This window comes from Tamandua tetradactyla, chromosome 2 (genome assembly GCF_023851605.1).
Source record: "Tamandua tetradactyla isolate mTamTet1 chromosome 2, mTamTet1.pri, whole genome shotgun sequence".
NCBI lineage: Eukaryota > Metazoa > Chordata > Mammalia > Pilosa > Myrmecophagidae > Tamandua > Tamandua tetradactyla.
The window spans coordinates 96,126,417-96,144,558 of record NC_135328.1 but is presented as its reverse complement, the minus strand read 5'-3'; the positions used below and the strand labels follow the sequence as shown (position 1 = coordinate 96,144,558).

At 38.7% G+C, this 18,142-nt stretch overlaps 1 protein-coding gene across 5 annotated transcripts in view; it reads left to right on the top strand.

Annotated features, from left to right (window-relative positions):
* Positions 1-18,142, top strand: part of SMARCA2 (SWI/SNF related BAF chromatin remodeling complex subunit ATPase 2) — a 182,550-nt gene that overhangs the window by 30,864 nt on the left and 133,544 nt on the right. For all 5 annotated transcript variants that reach the window (XM_077148315.1, XM_077148318.1, XM_077148317.1 and 2 more), the window contains 4 exons: positions 6,792-6,918; positions 8,926-9,099; positions 11,119-11,292; positions 13,617-13,787. In XM_077148315.1, the coding sequence (XP_077004430.1) occupies positions 6,792-6,918; positions 8,926-9,099; positions 11,119-11,292; positions 13,617-13,787 (646 nt within the window). The remainder of the gene's footprint in view (positions 1-6,791; positions 6,919-8,925; positions 9,100-11,118; positions 11,293-13,616; positions 13,788-18,142) is intronic.

Below are 18,142 nucleotides of genomic sequence, written 5' to 3'. Positions count from 1 at the left end.
GTTATTTGCTATTAGATATGTGTCATCTTTTGGATAAATAGTGTTAACTTTAATCTCATTACTATTACTATTCATAAGGTAAGAGTTTTTATGTTGTTGTCTCCAACATTTCAAGAAGCCCTGGTGTTTTAGTGTCCTGGCTGCTAAAGCCAATACCACACAATGGTTTGGCTTAACATCAGCAATTTATTGGTTCACTGTTCCAGAGGCTAGAGGGTTTGCTTTTCCCAGGGTCTGTATCTTCTAGCAGACTGGAGATCTTTGGGGTTCCTTGGCTGTTCTGTCACATGGCAGTGCACATGGTGGTGTCCTCTCTCTCTTCCAGGTTCTGTTGACTGTTGTCTTCTGGCTGGTCCCCACTGCTAATCTTTTCATGTCTGATTTCCTTTGCTTAAAAGGGCTTCATTCATGTTAGATGAAGGCCCACCCTCATTCATTTGGGGCACACCTTAACTATTAACCTTTTTAAAGGTCCTGTTTAGAAATGGCGTCACACCTACAGGACCAGGGGTTAGGACCCGAACACGCCTTTTTCAGAAACATGATTCAGTCCCCAAGACCTTTAGAACTGGATACTCATCATCAATTAATATTTCGGTGTTGATAGGCAAATTTTGTTAGGTGAATAATTGCTGTGTTTTGTATATTAGCATGTATACTCATCTGGAGCAGAAAAGCAGTACTTTATGTTGCTTTTGAATAAAAAAAATTTAGTCAAAAGTGTTGAAAGATAGTAATAGCTTAGGGAGCTATCATTTAGTTATTCCAGAATTTTAACTTCCTAAAGCTAACACTTTTTTCCCTATCTAGAAGGTATTTGTGCTACCAGTACCTTTGTTAAATAATGCAAAATGCCCTTATAAGTTAGATACTCGATACTTAGAAATTTTATATAAAACATCTGGATTTTTTCATTCTTCAGCCTCCTTTTTGTTTGTGTGCGTATGTTTTGAACTCTATTTTGCTGACTCCAAAATTTTCTTTATCACTTTTGTCAGAATTTTAACTGCAGGCCTTTCTCATCTTGAGCTCATTTTAGCACCTTTTTGGGAAATGATTCCTATGGATAGTCTTCCAAAGTACATAGTATCATGTAGTTCAGTTTAACCTATTCCAATGTGTAAAAAAAAAACATTTGTCCTTCACTCTTGTATTAATTTTTAAAAAAAGTTTATTAATGTCTTATAAGTTATAAAACATTGCAGAATATGGTAAATGGATATTTTTCATAGTATTATTATTATTTCTTAATAAATAGCTTTTCCGTTGTAAAACTGCATGGCTTTTGGAACAATTAATCTGAACAACCCTTGGTCCAAAAAACTGGTGTGTCCTTTGTCCTAAAATTTCCCATGGCCATCTGTAGAGGAAGCATAGATTTGTACTGGGAGCATTGCAGGATATGTTTTATCTTTAGTTATAGAGCAATAGCTGGTTTCTGCCTGCATGAAGATGAATTGTTCAACTGCAGAGATTAGTTAAATTCATCCCTTTAAAAGGGTTAGATTAAATCCCTTAGGCACTTGTAAAAGACAGCTGAGAAACAGTTTTCCTTTTGACCTTCTGCAATAGAATGACTTATGAGCCTTTAGCACTGATAACTGGAAAAGTCCTGGGTATCTTAATCATCGGATGGGCAATTTGAGCAAGGTCTTTTAACAAAAGCCTTTTACAATTTGATGAACTTTGAGCGAAAATTATCTGTCAGAAATTCTTTAACAGATGTTAATTTTTTTGACTGTCCTAATATCACTTACCTTGTCTGAAAATTGAAAGAAAATTGTCAGAATCTTAATTTTTTTAAAACTTTTAAGCCACTTGGCTGCTTTTCCTTGAACATCATAAAATCAGAATGTTGGCAAATTAATCCTCTTTGTTCATCATAAGTAAGTTTCTTTATATGAATACTTTGCCTCAGAGCTGTACGAACTCTCCAGTTAAATATTTTTCCCCGTTTAAATTGGTTCCTTTCTTTTCAACTAGCTTTCTTTTACGATGGAAGTTTACTGCTTCCTTCTAAGTGGTAGAAAGACATTCCATGTGCTTTATTTTTTATTTTTCTTTCTTTTCCTACATTCTCAACTTTAGTTTCTTCCACTTAGAGTTAGATATTTGATCAAAAGAAATTGTCTGATTGGCTTGTAAACTAATTCCACAATGCTTTGCACAAAAGAGGTGGCTCTCCCTAAAGAAGTTTATTTGGGGAAAGCATCTTTGAATATGTCACTCTTCTTTGGTATCAAGTCAGAGTTTAGTACGAAAACAGTAGTATGTCCTCCTTGTTTCAGGAGGCAAACATAGGCTGCTTACCTGTGATTTTTTTCTTTCTTCCATTGCGACCCTGAAAATTCCTCCTCAGAAATTACCTACGACCACTTTGCCAGCAGAGTTACAAAAAAGTCAGTCTCTCTCTTTAAAGTGTCACTCAGCTACTTGAAGGAACAAAATGTACCAGTGTCATTTTCTGTTCAAATAACTCTCCTACAAGAATCATGAACTTCTCCTTTGGACCTGAACAAATATCGGTTGCCTTTAACGGAACTCTTTTTCTTGCGAGAACAGTAACCAACCCCTCTTGATTTGCTGTTCAATCTGTATGAAAAACGTGAGTGACCTAATTCTGCTTCAATTTTCTGTACTCGTGATGACAGTAAATGAGCCTCCTGCAGTTATGCAGTATTACATCTTGTTGTTGTTTCGGGAAGTTTAGAATCCTGAATCTCTTTATCGGACTACCTGCTGAATCCCATTGATGGGGAGATGAAATTGTCTGGAGAGGAGCATTATTTAAAATGAAGATTTCTATTAACAATAACAACAAAAAGATAAATTGTCTATGTTAAAGGAAGTCCCTCCTGTCCCTTTGCTACCCACCCCCGATGTGCTGAACCGAATGCGTGTAATTTTACTATGGAATATCTTTCCAGACTACCGAGCCCTCTTCTCCCATAGTCCACTTCGAAGTTCTTGCCTCCCTTTCATAAAAGACAGACTTTTTTTTTTTTGCTGGGGAGTCTGAGATTCACTTATGAATTATTAGGCACTTTTGAAAGGGGCCCAGCTTCCCACCTCCTCCACTGCCCCAGCCACCTTACTCCTCGTCTACCCCAAGCCTCACCCAACCCCAGCTCCCACCTCCCAGGTCAGTGTGATTTAATCTCTACAGTATCAGCCTTTGTTGTCCTAAGCTTATTTATTTAGTCCTAGTTCCATACATAATTCTTTGGAAGATTAGGGGGAAAAATCAGCTATTCCTCTAATTCAGCACCTGGCCACTTTTTCAGAGAGTAAACCAGAATACCAAAGGGTAATTTGAGTTCTAGGATATTCAAATACGAAGGATCTGTAATGAATGTAGAACCAAGGAAGTAGGATAACCACTTCCTTGGACATCACTACACACTACTATACTTAATTTTCCCTTTAGTATGGACTTCATCCTACAAAAGTAAAACTGTGGGGTTTTTTACCCCTTTAAACTGTGTATTTGAAAAAAAATATCGGCGGTGGATTTTTGTCTTAACATTCTAATTGTTAAGTTATATCATCTGTTGCTGTGTTTTGAGGTTTTTGGCTATGTGGATATTTAAGAAGCTGAATTGGATAAGTGAAGTAGGCATTTGTTCCATATGGTAAAAAAAAAAAAAATTGATGATAATCCCATGAGCATTCGTAGTAAAAGGAATGTGGAAGAAAATTGGGAGAGTTTGAACAATGTTACCAAAAGAGAAAAATGATGAAAGTTTATTGTTGTTTGAACAAATTTTTAGGCTGTTGTGTGGTTAAACCATGTTAAGGTGCTATTGTTTGTGATGGTATTCACAGTTAAGTAATGAAAAGCTAGTGATAAAACACTGTGATTATAAATTATTCCATAAATCAGAATCAATGGTATGTGTGTGCCAAATTAAATAGGTATCTCTCAAAAATATTATATTCAGCAAAATCAGTGAAAAAATAAGCGTTTCTTTCACTACGATTTTTAAATTTTTGAGAGAGAAGATATTTTATTTCTCTCCCAAACCAAACAACCAAAAGTTGTTAATAAGCACTTTTCTTTAATATTTTTATTGAGAAATCTTTACACACACCTTCCATACATGGTGTACAATCAATGGCTAACAGTATCATCACATAGTTGTATATTTATCACCGTGATCATTTTTTAGAACGTTTGCATCACTCCAGAAAAAGAAAAAAGAAAAAACTCATACATACAATATCCCCTCCCTCTCATTGACCGCTAGCATTTCTGTCTATCCATTTATTTTACCCATTGCCCCCTATTATTTATTTATTCTTGAACTCATTTGTCCATACCTTGAATAAAAGGAGCATCAGATACAAGGTTTTCACAATCACGCAGTCACATTGTAAAAGCTATATAGTTATACAGTCTTCTTCAAGAATCAAGGCTACTCAACCACAGCTCAACAGTTTCAGGCACTTCCCTCCAGCCACTCCAATATATCATAAACTTAAAAGGGATATCTATAAAATGCTTGAGAATAACCTTTTGACTCAGTTTGAAATCTCTTAAGCCACTGAAATGTTATTTTGTCTCATTTCTCTCTTCCCCCTTTTGGTCAAGAAGGCCTTCTCAGTCCCTTCATGCCTGGTCCTGGCTCATCTGGGAGTTCTGACCCACGTTGCCAGGGAAATTTACACCCCTGGAAATCATGTCCCACACAGGAGGGAGGGCAGCGAGCTTACCTGCCTGAGTTGGATAAGCACTTATTTTAATAGGAGAAGCTGAGGGTGGGAAGGGTGGTGTTTTGGTTTTGCTAAAGCTACCGGAATGCAACATAACAGGAATGGGTTGGCTTTTACAAAGGGGGTTTATTAGTTTGTATTTTACAGTTCTAAGGGCATGAAAATGTCCCAGTTGAGGCATCACAAGGACGATACCATCTCTGAAGAAAGATCGATGGTATCTAGGACAACTCTGTCACATATGGGAAGGCACATGGCTGGCATCTGCTGGTCCTTGACTCCCAGCTTCCATTGCTTTCAGCTTCTGATTCCAATGGCCCATGCTCTCAGCTTTTCATGTCTTTCATCCTCTCATAAAGGACTCTAGTAAAGGATTAAGAGCCACCTTGAATCGGATGGGTCACATCTCACCTCAAACAAGCGACAATCACAAGGTCCCACGTGCATCCACAAGAATGAATTAAAGGAACATGACTTTTTCTAGGGATACATAACAGCCAAAACTTCTGTAGGTGGGAAAGGGTATATGGAAACATTGTACTTTATGTGCAGTTTTCCTGTAAGCCTAAAATTACTCTAAAAAAATATATATAGTCTATTTTTATATTTGGGCTATATGAAGTATTAAGGTATTTTGCTGCATGTAAGTCTCAGGAAGTTTTTCTTTTTAATCTTAAATTTTTAGCATCATAGAAGTTGACAAAACCATTATATTACTTTTAAACAGAATCCCTAATTATCAGCTTTTATGGTGGCGGTCCAGGGCTAGAAAGTATATTTTAATTATCTGTAGTGTCATTACAGTGGCTTTGGGGTCAGGTAGACCAGGATCCCAGTCTGGGCTCCCTGCTTGACTAGCTCTGTGAGGTTTAGATGTTTTACTACTTCCAAGTTTCAGTTTTCAGTAATAGGGGACTATAAGAGTATTTACCGTATAGGGGTGTGTGTGTGTGTGTGTATGTGTGTGTATATGTGAATGGGAGAGAGAGAGAGAGAGAATTAAATAAGATTGTACATTAAATGCACTTAGTGCAGTTAATGTTAACTTAGTTTAACTTATTACCATTTTTATTACAATTCTTTCTTTTGTTGGAATATATTCTAATATAGTTTTGCCCCAAATATGGAGAGAATTCTAAAAATAGATTGAAGTGGAATATAATTATTTAGGAGATTAAAATGTTATTAGGATTCAGGTAAACTCTAAAACCAGGAGCATATATAGATACTAATAGGAGAGTCCTAAATGAATGATGAAAATTAGCTATCTATTATTTTCTATTCTGCTTTTATTATGAGGAAGAACCTATAGTTATAGTTTTGATGGTCTCTAAAATGAAGATCCCCAGCAATTCTTCATAGAAACTCTAATAGCTTTAGAGTGTTATTAAGTATGATAGTATTTTTTAGTACTAAATACGGATTTTTATTTAGTAAAACTTGATTTTTAAAAAATGGCCTAATTTGCCTTTTCTTTCTGAAGCAAGCCCTGCTCACAGAGGAAGTGGTTGTGGTTGGTGGAGCTCTCACTGAATGTTTCGGGTCGGCTGCTCTCTATGGCCTGGGTGCCTAACACTGCTCTTGCCTGCTTTGCCTTTACCGCTGTCATGGTTGGCATCTTGGCAAGGCGGGTAAAGGGCCCTGCGCCTTAGGGCAGAGCTTTAAGTTTAGAAAGAAAACAGTTGTCTCGGTACTACACTCTGATTAGATGGAATTTTGGAGCCAGTTAAATTTTCCTTGCTCTTACTTTTCTCTCACTCTTGGAATAAACAACAGCATTTGACTTTCCTCCTAGAAGTCTTCTTAGCCTTCGTTCCTCGATGTTAGGGAGAGGTTATGTGGAAACTCAGAGGGTTGTGTAACATGCAGCACCTGCCTGCATTCTTGCAAAGGTAGCTTTTCTCTGCATGACATCGGAATATCTAGTTTGGTGTCAGAAATCACCCATCAGTATCTGAAGTATATTTTGCCATGAACTTAAACCTAAGGTTATTGTTTATCATTTAAGACTAAATTATAATTTATATTCCTGCACCCCTCTCTCCCCCACCCCCAACCGGTTTTATTATCTCGTTTAGACTTCAGGCTCGCATTGCTCATAGGATACAAGAACTGGAAAATCTTCCTGGCTCTTTGCCACCAGATTTACGAACCAAAGCAACCGTGGAACTGAAAGCACTTCGGTTACTCAATTTCCAACGTCAGGTAATACCTTTTCCCCAGTGAATCTGAGATGTAGGAAATAAATGTAATTGTTTGTAGAGTGTGATCCATGCGTTTCCTTTAAGTCTATTCGAGATTGTTATAAAAATATAAACTTAATAAAATAGCAGCATGCAGCTAAAAGTAAGGAAGATGAACTACTATATTATTCTGTTTTTCTTTTCGGTAAATCTGGAATATTTTTTCTCGTCTATAGTTTACAAAGTTAAAGTTATAACTTTTGGTTACTGTGTATGAAAGCTGGGAAACAAATGGGATAGCTCATGTTTGCCTTTATGACTCCTAAGAAAAATAAGTAGGTGGCAGATTGGAGCTTCTTTAGAAGCACATATATAAAACATTAGCCATGATTATGAGAAAACTTAAGCAAATGTGATAGCCACTCTACTGAATGAATAGCTCGTCATTTATACAAACACATAAAACCATGTTTGTAACTGTTGATTATTTACCAAAACCTAAGTTTGGAGCAGATCCATATTTTGACTAATGAATATTTTAGTGACTTAGTATCTGTTGTTCTTATGGTTCATAGTAGTCACTTATTAATAAAAGTTGGTTTAATGTTAGAATTCATGAGTTCTAAATCAGTAATAGGCTAGTGGAATGAAAAAGAGCTAATTTCCACTTTGGTGAATTTTGGCTTGTGGACCCAAAAGGAGTGGGTCCTCTATTCCACAGACTGCTTCACTCAGCCAAACGGGATAACGAGGGTTTTGTTCTCGTTAGGGTAGTTTTGTTTTGTTAAGGCCTCAGGGCATGAATTAATAATGACCAAACGTAGTTTGGAAGTATTGGATTGCATGACTTGGTCTGTTGGAGGATGTGACTGAAATCACAAGGCTTTCCCCACTTTCTATGGTCGTAAGAATTTGGTGTACATTTGAGTTACTGGTTCTAATATCACAAGAGGACATCAGAGATGGTTAGGGCCACTTGGCTACAGGTTTGTGAGTGTAGATTTAAAATTAAATAGGGAAGGGAAAAAAACCTCTCCATGTTCCATGTGGTTCTTTCTGAAAGGTAACTTCAAAATATGCATTAATTGGGTGGGTGATGGTGACACAGTGGCAGAATTCTCGCCTGCCATGCTGGAGACCTGGGTTCAATTCCTGGGGCTTGCCCATGTAGAAAAAAAAAGCACTAATTAAGTACTTAGTAAAAATTTGTTAAATGAATGAATACTAATAATAAAATTACATTCAGATTAGTTTCATTATGCTGGACTCGTAATGGTCTCTGATTTTTGTTTAATATTATTGAAAAACCTGTTCTCTATGACATTTCAATTAATTGCAATTGTTGCAGATTTCAGATTCAGATGAATTATTATTTTAATGTATATTCCCAATCCCTATAACTGCTGTCACAACATAACATAAACTACAGATATTATATTTATATCATGTGAAATAAGTCCATGATTTAATGTAAAATTAAATATCTTATAAAGAATATATCATTGTAGGAATGGAAAGAAGCTACAACTGATACATGCCATCCTTTATATGAGACTGAATTAACATTGTTTGAATACCTGCTGCTACCATACAACAGGAACAGAAAGTAATTCTTTTATTCTTTTTGCAGAACATCATTAAAGTTAATCCTTAAGCACAAAGGGAATGTTAGTATCGTATTTAAAGTAAAGTGAAAATAAAATAGGCCTACTAACTAATTAGCATCATTAGAATAATAAAATAGGATGAATTAATTTGTTCAAAAGCCAGGACAACATTTACTCATTTTATTTTACTATGACAGAGCTATAATTAATCTGAATTGTTATCTGGAAAGAAAACGTATACCATCTTTGAAAATACCGTGTATATGTGGCATCATTGTGTTCCTGCATTTAATAAAAGCCTAGCTGCGATTGAGAAACTCGTGGGGAGTCCCCATTCTGCTCCATTAAATAGAAAAGAGAGAGGGCCGGGCTTGGGGACTCGGGGTCCGTGTGGGGAGGCTCTGACTGTCACCTCCTGACAGCTGCGACAGGAGGTGGTGGCGTGCATGCGCCGGGACACGACCCTCGAGACAGCTCTCAACTCCAAAGCTTACAAACGGAGCAAGCGCCAGACCCTACGGGAAGCCCGCATGACGGAGAAGCTGGAGAAGCAGCAGAAGATTGAGCAGGAGAGGAAACGCCGGCAGAAGCACCAGGTGCTCAGACACCCTGCTTTAGTTTCCTAGGGCTACCGTAGCAAATTACAAACAAACGAGGGGGCTGGGGTCGGGGGCTTAAACAACAGAAGCGGGTCTGGAGGCTGGAAGTTCAAAATCAAGGTGTTGGCAGGGCTGGTTCCTTTAGGGTCTCCGAGGGAGAAACCTTCCGTGCTGTCTCCTAGCCTCTGGCGATTGCCCGCGGTGCTGAGCCCCTTGAGGCTGGTGGCTGCATCCCTCCAGTTTCTGTCTCCTCCTCTCTCCTGGGTGGCCGTCTTCACCGTCTCTGTGTGTGTGTCTCTAAGTCGCCCTCTTCTTTCTCTTGTCAAAATACCAGTCATTAAAGTTAGGGCCCACCCTAAGTCCAGATGGCTTAATCTCAGGATCCTTAACTAATTAAATCTGCAATGACCCTCCTTTCAAACAAGGTCATATTCTGTGGTTTCAGGTGGACATAAATTGGAAGGGTGGAGGGCATTATTCAGTCCAGTACAGACCCAGGCCTTTTCATAGCCTCATTTTAACAGATGGAGTCGTAATGACTGAGAAATGTACCATGGGGATGGTGAGGAGATCGCAGGACAGAAAGGTTCCTTACAAGTTGCATAGTCCAGCTACCCCAGTTTATAGATGTGGGCGCTTAGGTCAGGACAGGTGTGTGGGTGACGTGCTCAGGGCCAACTGATCGATCAGTAGCACGTAAGGCAGGTGTCGTGTTCTTGATCCACGGTGTCCTTGTTTGCCAGCTGCTGTGACAGATAACCACCAAATGGATTGGCTTAACCACAGGAATTAATTAGCTTAGGGTTTCGGAATCTTGAAGTTCGAAATTCACACATCAGCCAGGCCAGGCTGTCTTCCCAAAATCTGTGTCGTGTGCCCACGCTGGCCTGCTGCAGGCCTTGGGGACTCTTCCACCTGCACTTCTGCCTCTTGTTGCATGAGAAGCTCTCTTCCGGTTCCTGCTGACTTGCAGTGTCTGTCTCCTGCCTGTGGCTCTCTCTGTCTCCGGCTTCTGTTTTCTTCCCTTTATAAGGCCCCCAGTGCTAGGGATTAGGACCCCCCACCCTTTTTCATTGGGCCGCAACTTAACTAAATGCAACATCGTCAACATGCCCTGTTGACAGTGGGTTCACAGCCACAGGGACATGGATTAAGATGAAGAGCATGTATTTGTTGGGGTGCCTAATTTAACTTAGCACACATGGTCACCTGCTAACTGGTTGGCATGGGTGGGTTTTCCTAACAGAAAATCCTGGGGAAAGGGAACTTGGAGAAGAAAAGAACACAGCAAAAAGTTGTTTTTGTAACATATAAATTTAGTATCCTGGGCTCTTTTGAGAGCCCAGTTAGAGGTTTCACAGGGGTAAATATTTCAAAACATTCCTTTCTAGAGGATGGAAATATTTTGATGTAGGATTTGATTTTGTGTCATAATCCTATAAATTTTTTTGTTTGCTTTTCTGAGCCTAATATAGTGCTCAGCTTAGTTTTTAAAAAATGTTGGATTTTATTGTAAATAGGGTACACATTTAAAAAGGAAATACAAATTGTGTCCATTTTAGATCTGTGTAAACTTATTTTGAAGCATTAAGCAAATTTAAGTTAAAACAGAAGAAACATTACCTTTGTAGCACCGTTCTGTTTTGTTTTTTGTGTGTGTGTGTGTGTGAAAATACCTGTCTCTCTTCTCAGGTTTATTTTAAAGTGATTTGCTTTAATTTTTATCATAGTCGTTATTTACAATTTCTCTCAGCTTCCTCATGTTTATACGATCACATGCTCAAAGCTGAGAAGGGTTGCAACAAACAAACAACGCTAACTTTGAGAGGTTACCTTTCTGTGAGTGTGAAGCCCATACCTCAGCTACCGAGACACGTGAGCCCACCCGTGTGTCTCGTTTTCCATTTTTGTTAAATAACACACTGGGGGTTTTCTTGGACTGCATTGGAACCTCCTGGGATATTTGGATGTGGATATTAAGTATCATCCCTCCTTCCCCCCTTTGGATCCTTTTAGGAATACCTGAACAGTATTTTGCAACATGCGAAAGATTTTAAGGAGTACCATCGGTCTGTGGCAGGGAAGATCCAGAAGCTTTCCAAAGCAGTGGCAACTTGGCACGCCAACACTGAAAGGGAGCAGAAGAAAGAGACAGAGAGGATTGAGAAGGAGAGAATGCGAAGACTGATGGTAAGGGGCCCACCTGCTGGAACCGGGGAAAATGCTCCATTCACATCCTCTCTGTGTTGAGGAGGTTAAATATGGGGATAGTAGGAGGAAAATGTGAAATATGCTTATCAAAAATATTAAGGAATTTCTTTTAATTTCAGGAGGATTGAGTAAAACGTTTTATCATTCTTAAACAATAAATGCCACAAATTCGAGGGCACAACGGACAAGTATATTTCTATGTCCTGTGGTGTCATTGCTGTTCAGATCATAGCTTGTCAAATAAAGCCAGGTTCAATATTTTGCAGGAGTTTGATAACCAGACATTGGAAGGATGGAACTAATGACACAGGTTGTCAATAAGCAACTCATTAAATTGTTTCTTGAAAACTAAAAAGGTCTCTTTTTGCAGCTTCTGGTGTTTATCTTACTTTCTTTTAATGGCCAGAACCATTTATTCTCTAATAGTATAAACAGTAGTGTTTTTAAAAGTTAATTTTGAAATGCTGCTCTTTTGGCAACAGCTATATTATGTCGAAGGCCATTCTCGGATCATTGCATTTGCGCTATGATCTTTTTAAATAGCTAGCCAAACACAGAAGGTGTTCATTGTAATCATTAGCTTGAACGTTCGGTCTTATTGACCATCTTTTTTTTTTGTGGTCCAACCTCAGAGTTTACAGCCTGGATTTTAGAAAAGTGTGTGTGATCTATAAGGATAAGGTACCCACAGACCCCATCTGGGACATAATATCTGACAGGATGAAGATAAAGCCATCAGCCAACGTCCATAATTATGTCCCTGGCAAATTCTCAGTGACGCTATCTTCCTTGATGATATGCATTTTGTTTTCATTAATTTCTTTTGAATTAGAATAAAAACCATATTTTAAAGGCTTCTGTGTCCAGGTCCTGCTAAATCCTGCCATCTTATCCTGGGTCCTTCTCCTTTTTGGGGGAGGGAGGGGACAGTCCAAGAGATGTCAGGATAGTTGGTGTGACCATTTTATACTAATTTGAACAGTGAGCAGCAAATTTGTCTGATTCAACTGAAGTGAAACTATATTAGAACTTCAGAAACAGATTGGTTTGACACTAATGATTAGACATTTGCAAATCATTAATTTTTGTAATTAAATGATGGAATATACAGATAACAGAGAAACTGAAGGTTTTTTTTTTTTAATCACTCTTTCTTCAAGTGAGATCAACCATAACCAAAAGCAATTAGAGTTATAATAGCATTCGAGGCTCGTGCTCATCCGCAGGGTAGACGGCAGCTAGACTGAGTGATGAAATTGCTGTCACTCGGGCGAATGCTAGCGTGACGCCTTGGACGGAAGACCCTAAGCTTTTCTGTAATGGAGTTGCCTCTTGAAGACTTTGCTGAAGATGTTTCTTTTATCCTGGCATCACAGGAGAAGAATATTTTTGCGTGTCCTTTTATTGGGATGCATCCTAAAAGATTTCTCTTGGGATGGTTCAGAGTACATCCGTGTTTTTATTCCATTTAACCTCATCATGTTACTTACTGAGAGGTAGAGGTGGGAATTACTGTATCTGTTTCATTGCCAAGAAATACCAGACCTCACGTGCTAAATGATTGTCTCCTGTCACCAAGGCTCATAATTCAGTGCTGGCCTGTGACAAAAATCTCCCGAATCTGATCTTTCCTATCAATTACATTGTTTTTAGTGCCAAAGAAGTTGCCTTGAGCTATAAAAAGTTATTTTGTTAAAAACTCTGTTGATTCCTTATGGTTGGAAATACTTCTTGAAATATTTAAGAATGAAAGGATATTTTGTCTGGAATTTGCTTCGAGAAAATCCGCTTTGGTGCTGGTGGTTAATCTGGAGGCTGGAATGGTAGCAATGAAACAGGTGTGACCATGAGTTGATTTTTGTTGCTTGGTGTTAGCTATATGAAGGTTTACTATACTGTTTTCTCTGCTTTTGATTATATTTGAAATTTTTCAAAATACAAACTTAAAAACAAACCAGTTGGTGACTTGTCAAATTGTAACATTTTTCTGTGTGCATTTCAAAAACATAGAAAAAAAGAACAGTTGACTCAAAGTGCTTGCTCACACCATACATCCCTTGGTGCTGGTCTGACAGTGGGAAATGTGTCCTAACTTTACCAGGAGCCCCCTTTTCCTGGCACTGAGGTGTCACTTTGCCCTGCCCTGCGCCAGACTGCATGTGATGGCTTGTGAAGCCTGGCTCATTGCTTTTCTACAATCCCTGCCAGTCCAAGTTCAAACCATCAAGGGCAGGGATGGGTAGAAAATGGAGTTGTCTGCAAACTTTCCTGACGCCCTTAACATGCCCTCCTTTCTCTACTAGGCTGAAGACGAAGAAGGCTATAGAAAACTGATCGATCAGAAGAAAGACAGGCGCTTAGCTTACCTTTTGCAGCAGACCGATGAGTATGTGGCCAACCTGACCAACCTGGTTTGGGAGCACAAACAAGCCCAAGCAGCCAAAGAGAAGAAGAAGAGGAGGAGGAGAAAGAAGGTGAGTGGCTCCCTGCAGTGCCTGCTGAGTCAGTGATAAAACATTGGCAGGGCATGTTAAGCCATAGATTATTCTTTCAAACATACTACATGCTGTACTCATAGAAGGATTAGATGATTGAATTGCAAAAATTACATGGGGATGGCATGAAAAAGTCAATTTGGTATTTTAGACAACATGCTAGAGATGAGGGCATAATGGATAGGATGCATTCAACTGAGAAGATTCAGTTCGTATTTCCATTGTTTAGTACCATGTTTAAAAATTATCTTGTGACGTAAAAGGAAACATAGGAAGTATGAACATACATATAAGCACACACAGATGCATGCATGCTTGGGGGTATGGTAAGAGGAAATGGGAAGCATGGCTGCTAATAGTACTTGCTTAAGTTTATTGTCAGTGTGGTCAGGAACTGCTGGACTAAGAAACTAGAGAGAAAATTAAGAAGAAAATGCAGTGTGCAATGTCCAAAGGAAGGCATAAGAGATAGCTGTGGGATCCTTTTGGAACATTTCAGCCTAGTTATTTGGACAGATGCCCACGCCAAAATAGTTCATCCAGTGCTGCTGCTGTGGTGTCACAGCAAGGTACGTATGCAGAAAAGAATTTTAAGTAGTTACAGAAAAAAATAGTCTTATGTAAAACATATGCTAATTATCATGAAAAAGTAAAGGGTAAGATTTAGAATCTCTTCTCTGGAGATATTATAATTCAGTTTAGGGTAATCCGCTGTGTGCAGAACTATGAACATAGATCATCTCTGAAACTTAGGTAACCTGTAATCCAGTTTTTGGTTGATATTTTGTTTTCATGACAGTATCTGATTGGGTTGGGTACAAACATCAATAGAAAGTCTTCATCAGAATTGGGGGGATTGAGAACTTGGAGCATTTAATCATTTATTCTGTGCACTGAATAACTGAAGAAGATGTTTTTCAGAAAATAATTAATTTCATGGCTCCTGAATTCTTATACCTGTTTCATAATTAAGGAGGAAGAATAAATGATTGAGAAGGTGCCTCATTCTACCTGATTTCTTTAGTGTAAGATAGCTTACCTTATTGTGAAGATAAACGGGGGATGACTCAGGTCTTGCATTTAGACATTTAGTTGGTAAGAAATACCTTATTTTCTTGTCAGTGTGGCATTATAGACTTTGCAGAATCCCAGCTTCCAAATCCTGACTTAAAAGACTTTTTCAGAGTGGGTGAAGAGCACACAGGCAAACAGATACAATTCTATAATATCCCATATGTGGACCAAGTAAGTGGCAGTTGTAGAGGTTGTTGCAGAAATGTGAAAGGTCTCTGTTAGGGTTTTAAGTACCAGAGGTCATATTCTATATTTCCACATGATTAAAGGCTAATGGCCCTGCTTTGAGCTTCTGGCTTGCAGCTAATAGATTTTTGTCATAGCATTAGATAGTTGTATCATCATAGGCAAGAAAAGATATAGAATAGAGTGTTATTGATTGTGCCTGTATTTTTGTGTTAATTCATACAGAGCAGACGCACCTGTCATGATATTTTTCATGGTGCAGTCTACATTATCCATAGGTGGACCCTTCACTTCAAAACTCTCACCTTCAGGTTTATGAATAGCATTTATTCTTTCTACTCCATACATTCAGTCAGCACATATTATCTGAGCATTTACTAGGAGCTAGTGTGAGACCATAGAGGAGGGGGTGGGGAGGGAGATGGAGAAAGAGAGAGAGAGAGAGGAGATACATTAATCAATATGTACCCATTTATGTAATTATAAACTATGATAAATGCTATGAGGGAAAATTAGGAGTCAAATTGGAAGTGAGATCTTCTTTCCTGGCAAATGAATAATAGATACCAAAACAAATGTGGTCTGCCTTGAGGATATCTCTGGGCATCTACTGATGCTCTTACATGATTGAATGTGCAGAATTATTACTTTATGACCAGCCATCTACCTCTTCCCCTGCATGATCTAAGGATCCCTAGCCTTTGAACAGTTCCTGTCATCAGCAGAACTGAGGAGCAAGGGATGTCTGTCCTTCCTGGGCCATCTTGCTGGGAGAAGTGGGATAAAGAAGGAAAAAAGAAGCTGGGTACCTTCCCAGTCCTTCCTGAAACCTGTCTCTTTTACTGGCTTCAAGATTTAGTTCCAAGTGAATGACCCAATTCCAGATTGGGTCCCCTTTATTCAAGTGCAGATAAAATGGATGCTTTCAAAAGCTGATTATTTGCTATTTTGTATTATCTGTAGTTCTTCTCTCCTCCGTTAGAGTGAATGATTGAGAGTTGCTTGTTCCAGCTTCTCTATGGTAGAGGAAAACTTCTTTGTAAGCTTCCACATTCTGTGCTATCCCTTTCAGCATTTCTCTACAATAGTAAATATTAAGCTCTTCCTAGCTGCAGTTTTTTTTTTTTCAATTAACTAAGGTTGGATCATATTTCATTCCTTTTCCATGTGAGTATCCCCTTATTGCAGTACCATTTGTTGGATTTTTGTTTGGTTGGTTTTTTTTTTTTTTTTTTACATGGGCAGGCACCAGGAATCGAACCCGGGTTCTCAGGGATGGCAGGCAAGCACTCTTACCTGCTGAGCCACCATGGCCCACCCTGTTTGGTTGGTTTTTTGTTTGTTTGCTTGCTTGTTTGTTTGTTTGGAACGTGCATGGGCCAGGAATCGAACCCAGGTCTCCCGCATGGCAGGTGAGGATTCTACCACCGAACTACCCTTACACCCCCATCAATAAACTTTTGTTCTGAGAAAACCTCTATCCAGTGGGGCCATAGGATTGAGCTGTTTAGCAACATTTATAGTTAACTAAGATACAGATAACTCTAAGAACTGTACTATTAAAGATGGGTGTGGTTGGCCTTAATTAGAGAAAGATTACTTTTTCCCTTCAGTGTCAAACTAGTGTACAGTTTTTAGAACTGGGTCCTGGTATAACAGAGAACGCCTTTTTCTTTCTTGTGTATTTTATTGATTTTATTTGTTGTCAGCGAATAATAGGTGGGCTTCCTTTAATGCCATGACCTTGTTTAATTTTCTCTTCTCATTACTCAAGCTGTTTCTATGAAGTATACATTTATCAATCAATTAGAAACTTCTTGTTCCAAGGCTTGTCTTCTACTGATGCCCTTGAAACAGAAGAAGAGAAGTTAACTATATGTACTTTGTTAAATGTCGCAGGAGGAATAATTTTAAAAGTACTGAAAAATCTCATTGTGTGAAACGATTCTGCAGTGTTACGGGATAAAGGTGCTATTATGTACTCTTAGCACGACCCTGAAATGTCTGACCTCTGTTGTGGTTGTTCTCTGACATTTGCAGGGTGATAATGGGGGACAGGCAGGGATCGGGCCAGCTAAAGCTACCAGGCTTTGTTAACGAGCATGCTAAATTAGTACATTAGATGAGCGTCCAAATCATGTTATAAGCATAAATTCATAGCTGCATAATAAAACAGATCATACTAACTTGCTGTCATCCCTTTGGAGGATATTTCATTAAAAGATCTATAATCCAGTGCTTCAGTTTTTTTATCTGAGGAAGGCGGTAGGAACGGTCCTTGCTTCGTGTTGTGACGATTACATGGGAAAGCTTATCTTAAGCATTTAGGCTACTACCTGGGACATAGTAAATGCTTGATAAAATGTTAATTTGGGGGGCACACAATTCTGTAGCACAAATGTGGGATCGTGATGATTGAAATATGGTCATAAGTTATTTTGAAAAAAATATTATTTGCGTACTGTTTGTGATGTTGGGTTTTTTCCTAGTTGAGGATAAATAGGTTATTTGTAGGTAGGATGTCTTTTAGGACAGTGTCAGATTCCTTTACCATTGAGGCATGCAGAAGAAAAATGAGCATTTTGTTGAATTCTCCTTATGACTCCCCCTCCCACAACTCCCACAAAGATAATTTTTAAATTATGCGTCCTCTAATTTACACTGGTTCCATGTGATAACCAGGCATTTCTGGCAGTACCTTAGGGACAGATTTTCCTTAAACGGTGGGTAGGAATTCATGCTAGGAGTTTTGGCCCTACTGCTTTAAAGGCAGACACTTCAGGAGTTCAGCTTCCAGAGCTGTTGACTTCAGGCCAAAAATAAATATTTAATTCCACCTTCCAGATCTTACTGTAGGAGGCATACCAGCAGAACTATGCTCATGTTATTTATTTGTGACATTTATTTGGAAATCCGTGACACTGATAGGAATATACTCAGAGAATACGTTGGGCAGTTCTGGGCCAGGTGTCTTTTCATTGTGGTGACTCTCTCTCTCCTTATCAACCACTCAATTTATTATTTATTGTAAGTAAATCTCAGGACTGTGAAGTAGTGGAGGAGGATCTTTGCAG